Here is a 14,884-nt window from a genome sequence, read left to right as displayed (position 1 = left end):
CGACAACAATGAAAACGTCACATCAACTTTTTAATAAAGGATTTAATAAATATTTGTTAACTGTTAACAAATATTAACTAACATTTAATAAATCGTATTCAATAAATAGTAAATAATTTATTAACTGTTAATAAATATATATTAAATCCTATGATGTTAAAAAATCATTTATTATAGCAGTTAATAAAGCTTATTAAATATAAACAAATCGTACTATCAATGTAGTTTTTCGAGCTATAATAATTAGAAGAGTTGTGTTTTTGAGCTGGAAAGCTTAAAACTTTGGAATAGATAATTTTTCGAGCGTTTTGAACTAGTGCATAGCGGGAAGTTCCAGGAATGGCCTTTAGGGTTAACCGTTTTTCCGTATTTTTTAACATGATAAATACGCCGATTATTGTTTATGAGACAAATATTTAATTAAAAAAAAAAAAAAATGTATGGGACATTCCATGTCACATCGTACAGTTTAAAAAATTTGTTTTTGATTTTCGTAATTTTAGAATATTTTTTAGTATCCATCAAACAATTTCTTTAGATAAATTTTGAGATTTTTTTATCGCTGATTTGAGAGATATTAAATTATGTAAAGAACAATAAGAATTTGGAACAAAAAAGTTCGGATTTGAACCATTTTTGTAGAAGTTATGAGCGAAAAACCAAAAGAGAATAAGGTTTTTTATTCGTCAAAATTCGATATCTTTTGAACTGGTCATAAAAAAAATCTCAAAATTTATCGGAAAAATTTTTTTGATGGATACTAAATAATATCCAAAAATTACGAAATGAAAAAAAAACTTTTTTTGAGTTGTACAATTTGGTTTGGAATGCCTCATACATTGCTTATGTAAGTAATACTAATAATGAAAAAAATTTTTAACTTTAAAATTTGATCTTGGATAATAATCGTCGCATTTATTATGATAAAAAAAGTAAAAATTTCAAGAAATATTTATAATATTAATAATTTAAATTAATGAATGATGTGAAGATCGGTAGTCTTTAAATTAATATATTTTTAGTAAATTAAGCCATGAATCCCGATCCGAAAATTCTTTTGAAAAATTACTAAATTTTTATTATTACTTCTTCACGATAATAATTTTATCGGTATGAGGTTTCATACCATCAGAGAAAACTCAAGTGAAATTTAACAATTAAAATTCAAAGAAAGATTCATTTACTCTGTGACACTTTTTTCGGTAACCGAAAAAATAACTCGGAAAATGCTCAGACCAGGCATTCATGGCTTAATTTACTAAAAATATATTAATTTAAAAACTACCGATCTTCATATCATTCATTAATTTCTTATTAAAAATCCTTGGCCAATATGAACTTTAAGCTCAAGACAGGCAAGAAAAAAAATTTGGAGTCAAAGTAATGAAAATATATCTAAAAAAGTCATAATAAAGAATTACTCAGTGTAGCTCAATAGGTAACTGAATGATAGTTACGGACAGTGTCTCGGATAGCTTAAGGGTAGAGCAGTTGGCGCGACACCAAAAGATCCAGGTTCGATTCCTGGTCTGAGCATTTTCCGAGTTATTTTTTCGGTTACCGAAAAAAGTGTCACTGAGTAAATGAATCTTTCTTTGAATTTTAATTGTTAAATTTCACCTGAATTTTCTCTGATGGTATGAGACCTCATACCGATAAAATTATTATCGTGAAGAAGTAATAATAAAAATTTAGTAATTCTTCAAAAGAATTTTCGGATCGGGATTCATGGCTTAATTTACTAAAAATATATTAATATTAATAATTTACTATTTTTTCCGAAGATCGGTATTTTTACTAATTAAAGAGTTCTATATTTCAAAGCCATTATCCCCGATCCAAATTGATGTTAGACTAATTTTAAATTTTACATTAAATTTTTATTTATTAAATTTATGTTCACCACTTTTATTGTCGGTATGAGCACTCAATACCGTCTTCGGGTGAATATATCTAATAATTAAAAATTTTTTTATTTTTAATTAAGATTAAGCAAAGAAGTTAATTTTTTACTTAGTGAAACTTTTTTCGGTCACCAAAAAAATAACTCGGAAAATACTCAGACCAGGAAACGAACCTGGATCTTTTGGTGTCGCAACAAATTTGGTTCGCTTCCTGGTCTGAGCATTTTCCGCGTTTTTTTCCGAGTTATTTTTTCGGTGACCGAAAAAAGTTTCACTGAGTAAAAAATTAACTTCTTTGCTTAATCTTAATTAAAAATAAAAAAATGTTTAATTATTAGATATATTCACCCAAAGACGGTATTGAGTGCTCATACCGACAATAAAAGTGGTGAAAATAAATTTAATAAATAAAAATTTAATGTAAAATTTAAAATTAGTCTAACATCAATTTGGATCGGGGATAATGGCTTTGAAATATAGAACTCTTTAATATTAATAATAATAAAATTTATCCAATAAATGATAGAGAAATGCATGTGCTTTGTAGTTGATAAATAATAAATTATTTAATGTTATATTATGTCAATTATAATTATAAATTAAGCGCCTGAATATATTTTACTCATTCAAATTTTACCGCGTCCTGAGTAAGAATTTTTGTGACGTCACGAGTGCCCCAGTCGCACCCGTAAGACTGTCGAATATTCATACGGTGCTGGTGTACGACTAATTAGAGTGAATAGTTTTCTCCAAATTAAAAATCTATTTTAGTGATTATCAAGAAAAAAAAAGTTTTAATAAATATTACATTTAAAACTACTTAGTGCTTACTATGTGGTTTCTTTTTTAAACCTTTTGTTAATTTTATATTAATTATTGAAAAATAAATATGGAAATAAACATGGCGGCTTTGTTTATTTTTGGTAAGCTTATTATAATTTTTTTATCATTAACGCAGTAATAAATTTGTAATCAAAAAATTCACTGATTTTTTTAGAATTTTTTAAATATAAATGTTAATTTTTTTAACTTAAACTCAATTTTTAATTAATTTTTTTAATATTTAATGTGCAATAATACGCTGGTCTAGGCGCAAGAGGGCGATAGTGTGCGACGGTTAAAGTGGGAGAAATCTATTTGGATTGACGTTAAAACGTCGAGATCTGATGAAAACTTGATTTTTGCAAAACGGGGTGAAAACAATAACTGCCCGATTTTTGAAAATCTTCGATTTTCTTAGCGGGAAGTTAATAAGATTTAGGTAATTAATTAATTCCACGGTTATCTTTTTTTTCTATAAAAAATTGAAAAATTACGGTTTTGAAATATTTTTTATTCGGAAAATGTCATTTTTTATCATTTTATTTATTGAACTAAGAGATATTTTTAAGATTAAGAATTTTTCTACTTTATGAGAAATGAAGAAATTCTTCAAAATGATTTTCTTAGCTCAAGAATTTTATTCCTGAATCAAGTTAATTTTTTCATTGTATAACGTACTATTTCAGCAAATTGGTGCCCGCAGTTCTTAACCGAATTTTTTGAATTTAAAAAAAATTTTGAATTTTATCGACATAATTTTCTAGCCATTAAAGATAGCTCGAATCTATTTATTTATATACAGATTTCTAGTGTACAGGCGTAATAACACCCTTTTATACCCCAAGCCTTATCATTCTGCTTAGTTAACTCTGCCTTATCATTGCGGCTGTGGACCAACTTGTGCCTTCTGTATCGCATTTGCCCTGATCCTCACCACTCGGCTATTGGAATAGTAACATGGGAAAACCACAGAGAAAACCCATGTTAGTACAGTCGGAGCTGGGTTAAGTCTACAGTGATTGATAAGAAACTCTTCTTTATCGACCACTGGCGCATTAGGCCCCTCTCCTAGTGTGCAGAGATCCCTCGCGCGAGCCAACGCTGATTAGAGTGGTCACCCATTCAAGTTGTTGCTTAAAATGTGAGATCGCCCAAGTCAGACGTGTGCCGCCCGGCTATCTCTGCCACTTCCAGAGGCTGGCAACGTAACGTAACGCACATATTTTTAATTATAATCACTGAAAAATATTGGTTCGTGCTGGGATCGAACCATGGTCCCACTCTTTTGAAAAGCGAGCACCAAGCCGATCAGGCCATTGCCAACCTCCTGATAGCTCGAATCTATTAAATTTATCTCAAATTTCTCACAATTATTTTAAATTTAAGTTATTATTCGTCGAGTTTTTATGATTTTTTAAATTTATTTTATTGAAAAAATTTTTTAATATATTTATTTTGGCCTTTATCTTCAAGTAACTCTCATATGAAATTATTTGATGTCATTTATTTTAAATATCAAAATATATATAATTAATAAAAAAAAAAAAATATTTCTAAATTCTGATCCTCAAGTGACATTTTTTAAATTTCCGTATCCCACTTGGAAATAGATTAGAAAAATTAAATTGAGACATTGAACTTTAAGATTTCGTGATTTCTTCTAGCTAGAATCTTCTTTTAATAAGAAATTTAATGTTAATAAACTAGCAACCTTGCAGTCACTATGTAACTGCCGTGACTTGTGAACTATAAATGAATAAAATTTTGCTTTATTGAATGATGACTTTTGCTAAATTGCACTGTACTTTCTTAACTATTTATGTTTTTAAAGATATAAGCTCATCCCGATGTGACACTCATTAAGAGCTTTCATTTGAGTACCCTCATGCATTTTGATATATTTTTCATTTGAGGAGCTGATTTTCAAAAGGGTATCTTTTCGTATTTTAAAAGAGCAGTTTTTTGAACTTTTAAATATTAATTACTTCGAGAATCAAAGAACCCGTTAGGTGGCGAAAGTGAGCACATCGCGGAAATAACGCTAAGCATTAATTTACAAAAATATAGTGAAAATAGCCAGAAAAAAATTAAAAAAAGTGGAAAGGCAAAAGAAATAAAATTAGTGGATTATAAGAAAATAAAAGTTAGTGGGAAATATTGACATAATAAGAGAGATATCGACATAGAATCAGCGGACAAAAAAGATAGGTTAGGTGTAAAGACCGAGAGCGGGATACATGGTTTACACGAGGAGCGCGGCAGCTACAGGGGCGGAGAAAGCAAGTTTGGAAAAGTGGTTAAAAATGGGAGACAAAGATATAGAAAAGAACGAGTCCGAGGAAGAAAAGGTCTTGGAATCAAAGAACAACAATGAAACAGAGGGGGATGAAGCTGATGAAACTGAAGAGGGAGAGCTAGACAAAACTATAGTGGAAAAAAACAATGAGACTGCAAGTGCCAAAGAAAATATGATAGACAAGGAAAACGAAAGTGAAAGTGAGATGACAAAAAATGTACATGAGCGGCTAAGTAAAATTGAGGAGCAAATACGCAATGTGCAAAAAAGTATTAGCGACAAAAGCCAAAAGAAAGTACTAAGTGTATTGGAAAAATTGTCTCAGAGTGTAGAAAGACTAGAAAAAAGCATCGGAGGAGCAGTGGAAAAAAGTAACGAAAGCATAATAACAGAATTTAAGGAAGTAAACAACAATCTGATAATGGAGCTTGGAAACATAATAGAAGGTAAATGTCCCAACTGTCAAAACTTGCAAAATGAAACAGAAGCAGTCAAACAAAAATTAGACGAAGAAAGAAGATGTTGGAGAAAGGAGAGGAACGAGCTAATTAGAGGAAGATGGGAAGCGCAAAGTGAGAAAGAGGAGATGAGTCGAAGACTTGAAAAAGAGCGGGAAATAAGGAAGACTGGGGTTTTTCAAAATAATACTGAACGCCAGTGGATGAAAAGGGCGCACAATAATGAGGAATACGTCCCTGGGAGAGAAAGTGGAAGACCAGGGCACAGCGGATGGCAGCCTGCAAAAAAAGGAGGGAATCAACCAAGCAATGCGCAAGCATACGGCGCAGACGCAGTCTCCTTCCCCCCGCAGAGCGAACGAGAAAGAAGAGCGACACAAACAGCAACAATTAGCCAAAATGACGCGGGAAGAGGAGAAAGAGTAGGACAAGCGGTGAACAAGGATGGGAAGCAGGGAAACAGCGGGAATCCGCCAGGACAGAGAAAATGGGAGCAGCCGAAAAAATTAAGCTGGGAAGAACTCAGCGAGGAAAAGGAGCGGAGGGAAAAAAGGAGAAACAACGTCTGCATCAGACACAAGTGTACTGACAACAATGGAGCGGTAAGAATAATTGAGGAGAAGTTAAAGGTAAACTTTAAAAAATTAAATCATCGTTATTATTCTGAGAAACTAATTGTTGTCTATTTCGAGAGATTCACAGAGAAGTTAGGATTTTTGGAGGACAGAGCGAATCTGAAAGGAACAGACATCTTTATTGATGACGACTTCACCAAAAGGGAGATGGAGGTAAATGCCTGGATCAGAAACGAGGAGCAAATGCAGAAAGAAAAGGGCGCAGTAACAAGGAGAAAGTACATGACACTCTGTGTAGATGAAATTTGGAAACAGTGGAATGATTTAACAGCGGAACTAGAAGAGGTAACAAAGCAGAATTAGCAAGTAATCTCCGGTGAAAAAAAAAGAGTGGATGAATGTGTGGGTAACTCAAATTACATTAGGGAAGGATACAAGGTATGTTTTTGGAACGTAGCAGGTATGAGTGAGTTAAATGAAATAAACAAAATGGTAGACAAATATGAAGTGGTTAACTTAGTGGAAACGTGGGTGGAAAAAAAAGACAGGGGTAAAATAATGGATAGGTTGAATAAAAATTTTAAATGGTGGGCAATCGACGCAGTTAGAAAAAATAGTGGAAAAAAGGGGAGAGCAAGTGGTGGGCATATATTAGGAATAAAAAAAGAGGTAGAACAGGACTGGTGGGTGGAAGAATGGAAATATGGATTTAAACTATTAAAAAGCAGAAAGCAAAAAAGCAATAAAGTAGACGATTTGATTATAACGGCATACAATAACGTGGGGATAAAGTATTTCGAAACAGAGTTCAAGAAAATCATTGAGGAGTATGTAAACAAAATAGAAAGAATCATAATTGTAGGGGATTTAAATGCCAGAGTTGGGGAGGAGAACACAAAAAGTATAAACGAGGAACACAACGTCAAAAGGAAATCAAAAGACAAGGTAGTAAACTCTGAGGGGAAAAAATTGCTAAATTTGTGTCAAGAGTTAGGACTGAGAATAATGAACGGGACACTAAAAGGGGACAAAAGTGGGAAAATAACATTTATAGGAGGGAAAAGTGAAGCTAGGTGTTCTGTGCTTGATTTATTATTAACGTTAGATAGAGGGGAAGATGCAGGAATCGAATGGATAAAAATTCTGGAAAGAATTGAATCAGATCACCTACCGATCACATTTAAACTAAAGGAGAAGATGGAAAACAGACGTAATCACAGCAAAAAAATGAGGGAAGAAAAAATTCAGGCGGATGATACAAAAAAAATAGAGGAAGACAAATTACTGTGGAATAAAGAAAAAGAACAAGAGTATAAAGAAATCATGCACGAAAAATGGAGTGAAGTAAATAATGCACAAGAGGCTGATCTAAAATGGGAAGACATAAAGGGCATGATTTACAGAGGAGCAAAGGAAACGGGAATGAATAAAAGAAGAAAAATAGGAGGAAGTAACGACGAGAGGAAAAAAGCTTGGTTTAATAATGTTTGTAAAGAAAAAAGGGAATTGGTGTGGCAAACGCTAAAAAACCTGACATGAGCAAAAGACGGTGGCAATACAGGTGACAAAACGGAATTTTTAAAAGCGAAAAAGGAGTATAAAAGCACAATAAAAAAAGCAAAAGAGGAATGGTGGGAGGAAAAAAGAAATGAAATTAATAAAGCAAAAGACATGAGCAAATGGTGGGATGCAATCAACAAGTTTAGGAAAAAAAATAGAAAGGGAAATTGTGGGAATAAAATAAGTGGAAAAACGTGGGTGACACATTTTAGAAAATTATTAAACAAAAAAGAAGAAGAGCATATAGCAGAAGGTAGAGAGGAAACCAGGGAAAGCGAAGAAGAAGGAAATGAGTGGAATAAGGACATTGGTAGACTTGAATTCGTAAAAGCAATAAGAAAGTTAGGAAACAATAAAGCGCCAGGAGAGGACGCAATAAAAGCGGAGTTTATAAAAAATTTGCCACAGGAACTGATTGAGGAACTAAGAGGAATAATAAACGAAATATGGAGAGAAAGCAGACTTCCCGAAGGATGGGAAAAAGCAAGGATCGTGCCAATATTCAAATGCGGAGACGAGGAAAAAACAGAAAATTATAGAGGAATATCACTGCTCAATATAGGATACAAAATATTGACGACAATAATGGCAGATAGGATTATGACATGGGCTGACAGAGAGAAAAAAATAGATGAAAGTCAAGCAGGCTTTAGAAGAGGAAGAGGCACCAGAGACCACATAACATTAATAAACTCTCTGATAAACAACAAGATTAAGAGGAAAGAAAAGCTCTACATAGGATTCATTGACCTAAAGGCAGCGTTTGATACAGTGGACAGAAAAATACTAATTAAAAAAATAACAGAGGCAGGTATAAGCGGAAGGATGAGGAACATGATAGTGGAGATTTACAAAAAAACAACAAGCGAAATTCAGCTAGGGAGTATGAAATCAGAGGAGTTCGAGATAAATCAAGGTGTCAGACAAGGCTGTGCCTTGAGCGCAATTTTATTCAACCTATTTATAGATGACATGGAGGTAACAATCAAAGAGAAGAATGTAGGAGGGACAGTAATAGGAAAAAACAAGATTTTCATAGCGAAATATGCAGATGATGCGGCGATAATAGCGGACACAGCCAGTGGATTAAGAGATATGCTAAAAGAAATAGAAAAATATGTGGAAAAAACAACCTAGTGGTGAATGCAAAAAAAACAAAAATAATGATCTTCAGAGGAGGGGGAAGGGGCAAAAAAGAATCATGGAAATACAAAGGAGAGCAACTAGAAGTGGTGAAAAACTTTAAATATTTAGGTTACAGGGTCACGACAAAAAACTCACTGGAGATGCACATAAACGAATTAGTGAACAAGGCAAATAAAATTGCCAACGCGACATGGGGAGTAATCAAAAGAACAGAGAGGAACAATGCAAGAGACAGAATATATCTATATAACTCGTTGGTAAAAGCAGGATGTCTATACGGAGTGGAAATTTGGGGGTGGGACGAGCCAAAGAAAATCAAGACATTTTACAACAGGATAAACAGGATGTCATTGGGGGTGGCAAGAAACACGCCGGGGTATATAATCAGACAAGAAGTGGGAATTGAACACATGGAGTACATAATAAAGGAACGAGCCTTGAGATTCCTAGCAGATGTAGTCAAGATGGATGATGACAGGTGGACAAAAATATGCATAAAAAACGAGATGAGAGAGATAATGAACAAGAATCCAACAAAGTGGGGAAAAAAAATAGAAAAATTTTTACAAAAAATAGGAATTGGAGAACTACCGAAAATGATTTATGAGGGTTGCAGCAGTGACGAAGTGGAGGAAAAAATAAAAAGCGGACTTGAAAACTATAAGTGGATGTTGGATGAGAAAGAGAAGATGTTAATAGAAAAATCCACCTACAACGAGCTATATAAAAATATAAAAACGGAGGGAAGCAACAATTATTGGAAAAGAGACAGCGTAAGGAGTGAAGATAAAGAAACATGGGCTAGATTACGATGCGGTAACATCTGGAGGGATGGAAAAAAAGGGCAAAATAACTGGGGGTGCAGAATTTGTGAAAAAGAGCAAGAAACTATTATTCACATTATAAAGTGCAAGGAAATTCATGAAAAAATAACAGTGGAAGGTAAACAAGCAAAAAGTAAGTGGATAAAAGAGGTAAATAACGAGGTGTCCAGTGAATTAATGATAAAGACTTTAAAAGGGGAGATAAAAAAAGACTTATGTATATTTATAAGAGAGGTGGAAAGAGTGTTTAAAGAAAAAGCATTAAATAACAAAAATTGTCAAGGCGCTGCGGACATATAATGTATACCAAAAAATGCAAAATTAATTAAAAGAGTAAGAACAGAAATGTGATACTAGTAATTTTGTATAGTATAAAAGTTATTATTTGTTATGGAAGATGTAAGGAGTGTGATATACTAGATTAAGTCAAAGATAATATTAGTAAGTGGTTGTAATAAAATAAAATGTAGTGTAGAGAGTGGTGTGTGCTTATAAATAACTAAGAGTGTACCAAAGAAAAATGAGTAAAATGCAATTATTATTATAAATGTAATATGGTAACAGTTTTGTAAAACACTAAATATGGTGATACAAATAAAATTATATTCTATTCTACTTCGAGAATCATAAAGTTTTCTAAATGAAAATCGAATTGTAGCTTCATAACTGATAGCACTTTATAGCTAAATTAAAAAAATTCAATAAAAATATTTATAATTGAAGATAACCAGTTTTTTTGTCTCGATTAATAAAAAATCAAAAGATACTCTTTTGAAACTCAACTCCTCACATATATATATATATATATATATATATATATATAACATATATATATATATATATATATATATATATAACATATATAAATATATGAAAAAATTGATGTGGGTACTCAAATAAAAGGTCTCGATGAGAGTAATGTCGGAGTAAGCTTATATCTTTGAAAATGTCAATAGTTCACAAGATGCAAGGTAATTTCTTAATTATGTACCTAGAGATAGAGTATTTTTGAATGCAGCCTAAATACTTATCGTAATAAATTGACTATCGGTGAGAATGATATGAAACCTTGAAAAGGCACAGATTCAAGTCAAGACCTTTGCAATGACACTACATTTCACTAAAAAAACCGATTTTATCATATGACCATCCTGGACACAAAATTTTTCTGATTCTCTTAAGTTAATAATAAAGATGATCATGAACATGTAAAAAATTTTTTTGTAACTCAAACTTTTATTAATGAATTATCATTTTGATTCCAGGAAAAAAGAGAAAAAGAAGAAACCAAAGAAATAAAGAAACCAGCTGAAGAGTTATACACACCATTATCTAAGAACCCCACTGAAGAGTTATCATACACACCAATATCTAAAACAGCGACATCATCAGTATTTTACGTTCCAGCAGCTTACCTCTTCAACCCTTACATTGTCTTGAATTGTGTTGCGTTGACAACAACAGTATTTACGAACCTGCTTACATCTCTTGCTCTCTGTTTCATGATAAAAAAACACAAATTTGCAACCTGTTTGATAATATCTCTGTTAGCATTACAAAATTTGTACCCTGCATCGTTGATTGTTGCTGCCACAATATTTGTCTCCAAAGATGCTAAAACAAACCGCGAGACTGTGAAAGTTATTTTAACTATGGTGACACTATTTTTAACGATATTGTCTTCGTTTATTTATCTGTCTTATCACATAATGGGCAATTGGAATTTCATCAAAAACACAATGGGCTTCATACTAATAGTGCCCGATTTAAGACCAAACATTGGACTGTATTGGTATTTCTTCACTGAAATGTTTGAACATTTTCGTGGCTTGTTCATCGCATCATTTCAAATAAATGTCGGTCTGTTGTACGTCGTACCATTGGCATTGAGATTACGCAATGATCCAATGTTGTTGTCATTTGCTTATTTGGCAATAATAGCTATCTTCAAATCGTATCCTAGCCTCGGAGATGTTGGATTTTACATAGCATTGTTACCAATGTGGCAGCATTTGTTCCGACGTAAGTTAATAATAATAAAATATTTTTTAAATAAGATCAAATTCGAAAATTTAATTGAATTTTAAAATAAGAGGTATTTTGGATCTGAAAAAAAACACCAATCACCAAATTTTTAATTACAATGTTTCGCTATTTCATTATAGTTTCTTCAGACTCTACACATTAAACATATAGGCTATTTTATACCAAATCACCGGATTTGAAAAATTATTTTTTTTAGCTGAATTTTAGAAATTTTAGAAAAAGCGCCTCAATTAAACCATTTTTTACTTTCTAAAATCATTTCATGTTGCTAATTTGAAAAAAAAAACGTTTTGAAAAAAATTTTACGTGGACGTCCGGATGTCACCCCATTTTGGATGTACCAACGATTACTCCCGAACAAATTGATATTTCAAGACCGGACCTTTTTTATTAGTTTAACAATTCAATGAACTAGGTCCGTATTTCATATCAGTGGCCTAGTTTACGAATTTTTTTTTTAATGGAATTTTTATTAAAATTCACTACGATACAACCGTACAAAGCCAAATGAACTTTTCTTATTTGTCACGTGACAACTCTGACGCCACTTGATCAAGCTAGATTATTTTAGACTGAGTGCGCATATGACAAAAAGGGCGCCGATATTTAAAAAAAAAAAATAAAAAATACTCAGTAAGAAATTACTTAATTATAATTTTTTTTTTCTTTAATCAATTACACAATTAATTTTTTTCTTAAGAAATGAATGAGCGTTATGAGGCGTGCACTTTTGGATTTTCCAAACTTTTTTCAATTTTTCTTCCAAGTTTGAGTTATTATGAAGAACCACATTTTTGAGTTTTTTTTCGAAAAAATTCATATTATACCGCGTTTTTTGATAATTTATAAATATTTCAGAAAAATTTTAGCTTAAAAAATTATATTTAATACTAATCTATTGTGCAAACTATCCAAAGAACGTAACTTACTCGATTCATTGCGAAAATATATTTACTTTTTTTTTCTACTCATAAGTCAAATACATTGGATGATCGACACTATTGATCGGTATTAATTATTATTTTTTAAGCTATTATTTTTTTGGAGTATTTATAAATTATCAAAAAACGCGGATTTTTTGAAAAAAATGGGTTGAAATAATCAAAGATATTCGAATCTATCTTGAATAGTTGCATTAAAAAATATGTTTTATTGTCTAGCACAATATATATTTTTTCCGAAAAAAAAAAAAATTTCGCTCTTAAAAAAAAACTCAAAATTTGAGTTTAAAATTGGAACGAAAATTAAAAAAAAATTCATTATTCTCATTATTTTTTCGAAAACTACACGGAGAAAAAAATTTTGCTATAGGAACTCTAGTAGTTAGTTAGTTGTAAAAAGTTATAGTTAAAAATATTTGTTAATATTTAACAAATCATTTATCAGAGACCACTTTTTAGTCCTTAACAAATATTTCTTAGTATTTAAAAAGATTTATTAATATTTAATAAATGAATATCTGATTTATTAAATACAAACAAATCATTTTAAATACTAAGAAATATTTGTTTGATACTAAAAAATGGTCTCTAATAAATGATTTGTTAACTATTAACAAATATTTTTTTAATACAAATAAATCCTTCTATCAGTGTAGTAACAATACCGTTTAGCTCCTGCAACTCTACATCGTTGAGCTCTGAGAGCTAAACGTTATTTACCTCTCACAACTCTACAGGATCGTTCTGAGACTATAAAAAATTTTTGGAAGTCTGCTTAATAATTTTTTTTTACGATTTAGCATTGATAATTTAATAAATACATGCGGCAGAATGAATTTATATAGCCAACAATAATTGTATATGGCAAATAAGAATAGTATTATAATAGAAATAAAATAATAATAGAACTTACATATATTACAAATAAAAATTATTTGTAAAATAAAAATATGGTCGTCACAAAATGATCTTATTTTCTTAATTATATCAATAAATATTGGACATAAAATCACTATTACCGTATATGCACGAAAAAAGATAAATAAACGAAAACAAATTTTATTTTGTGTTACATGGGGTCTTTTTAATGTATTCCGATAACATCACTTATCACAATATATTCAACTAATAAATTTAATTAACAGTCACTGCAAATGAACCTTGAAAAACCATAAATACAAAACTGTTCTAACGAAATTCAATTTGACAAAAAAAAACCTATTTCTTCAAATAAATAAATTGGGAACTTAATTGTCCTCATATATTTTTAATAATATAGATTAGTAACAAAATAATTATGTTTGGCATTTTAGAAAGTTATGAAATATGTCAGCGCACTCCACTACTGCGCAACGTAGAGCGCTTCCAACTATACCGTTTGGCTCTAAGAACAATCCCGTAGAGCTCTGAGAGCTCAACAACATTGAGTTATCAGAACTAAATAACATTATGTTACTGTAACTCTACAACGAATAGTAAACTGTGTATAGTTGTGGTAACTCTACAGTTACGTTACCAGAACGAAATTTTTTTTTCCGTGTATATTTTAAGGCGAAAACAAAAGCCCATAACAATAAGATTATGAATTGAATCCGAGTTTTGAATTTTTCAAACTTGACATACCACTATATTTGAAATTTTCAACAATTCATATCGTAAAAAATTTTGGATAAGGTAAAAGACCCAGTTACTAACACTGACCTAGTTGTTTGACACTTGTAATTTTATTCCAATTAAAAAAATAAAATATTCTCAAAAAACCAATTATCTAAAAATTTATAATTAACAAATTGTATTTATTAATTTATTAGAGTTGGCTTTTTCTTTAATTAAAATAAAATTGCATCAATAACTAGGCCAGTGTTAATAAATGGGTCTTTTACCTTATTAAGAGTTAAAAATTTACAGGTAAGCGTCTTTTGATACAAAAAAATTTCAAAAATTAAGTTAAATAAAAAAATAGGATTTTTCAAATCCGGTAATTTGGTATGGAATGACCCATATATATACATATTTTGAACAATTATAACTCAAGTAAAATTATGTAAACAAATCAATTATACTTTAAAGTCCCAGATCAGTACTTGTTATTAATTAGCTCTCCACACCAAAATATATTTATGTTAGACATATTGTTTATCATATTTAGTTAGCTGACTAAGGAGTGACTATTTTTGACTGATACAATTAAAACAATTATTATCGTATATTTGTATATTTTTATTTAAATATTTATTTGTGAGGGTTTTTAACAATGTGTCTTTAAGAAGTGTGATTAAATATACTTCTAACATATATATTTGGATGTGCCA

The 14,884-nt window shown here is 30.9% G+C and overlaps 1 protein-coding gene across 1 annotated transcript in view; it reads left to right on the top strand.

The window, feature by feature from the left end:
* Positions 1 to 14,884, top strand: part of LOC123262455 (phosphatidylinositol glycan anchor biosynthesis class U protein) — a 28,074-nt gene that overhangs the window by 12,205 nt on the left and 985 nt on the right. Inside the window, exon 3 of the mRNA XM_044724673.1 lies at positions 10,851 to 11,607. Within this exon, the coding sequence (XP_044580608.1) occupies positions 10,851 to 11,607 (757 nt within the window). The remainder of the gene's footprint in view (positions 1 to 10,850; positions 11,608 to 14,884) is intronic.

The sequence above is a fragment of the Cotesia glomerata genome, linkage group LG4 (assembly GCF_020080835.1).
Source record: "Cotesia glomerata isolate CgM1 linkage group LG4, MPM_Cglom_v2.3, whole genome shotgun sequence".
Lineage (NCBI taxonomy): Eukaryota > Metazoa > Arthropoda > Insecta > Hymenoptera > Braconidae > Cotesia > Cotesia glomerata.
Note: the sequence above shows the minus strand (reverse complement) of the source record. Positions and strands in the feature narration are given on the sequence as shown.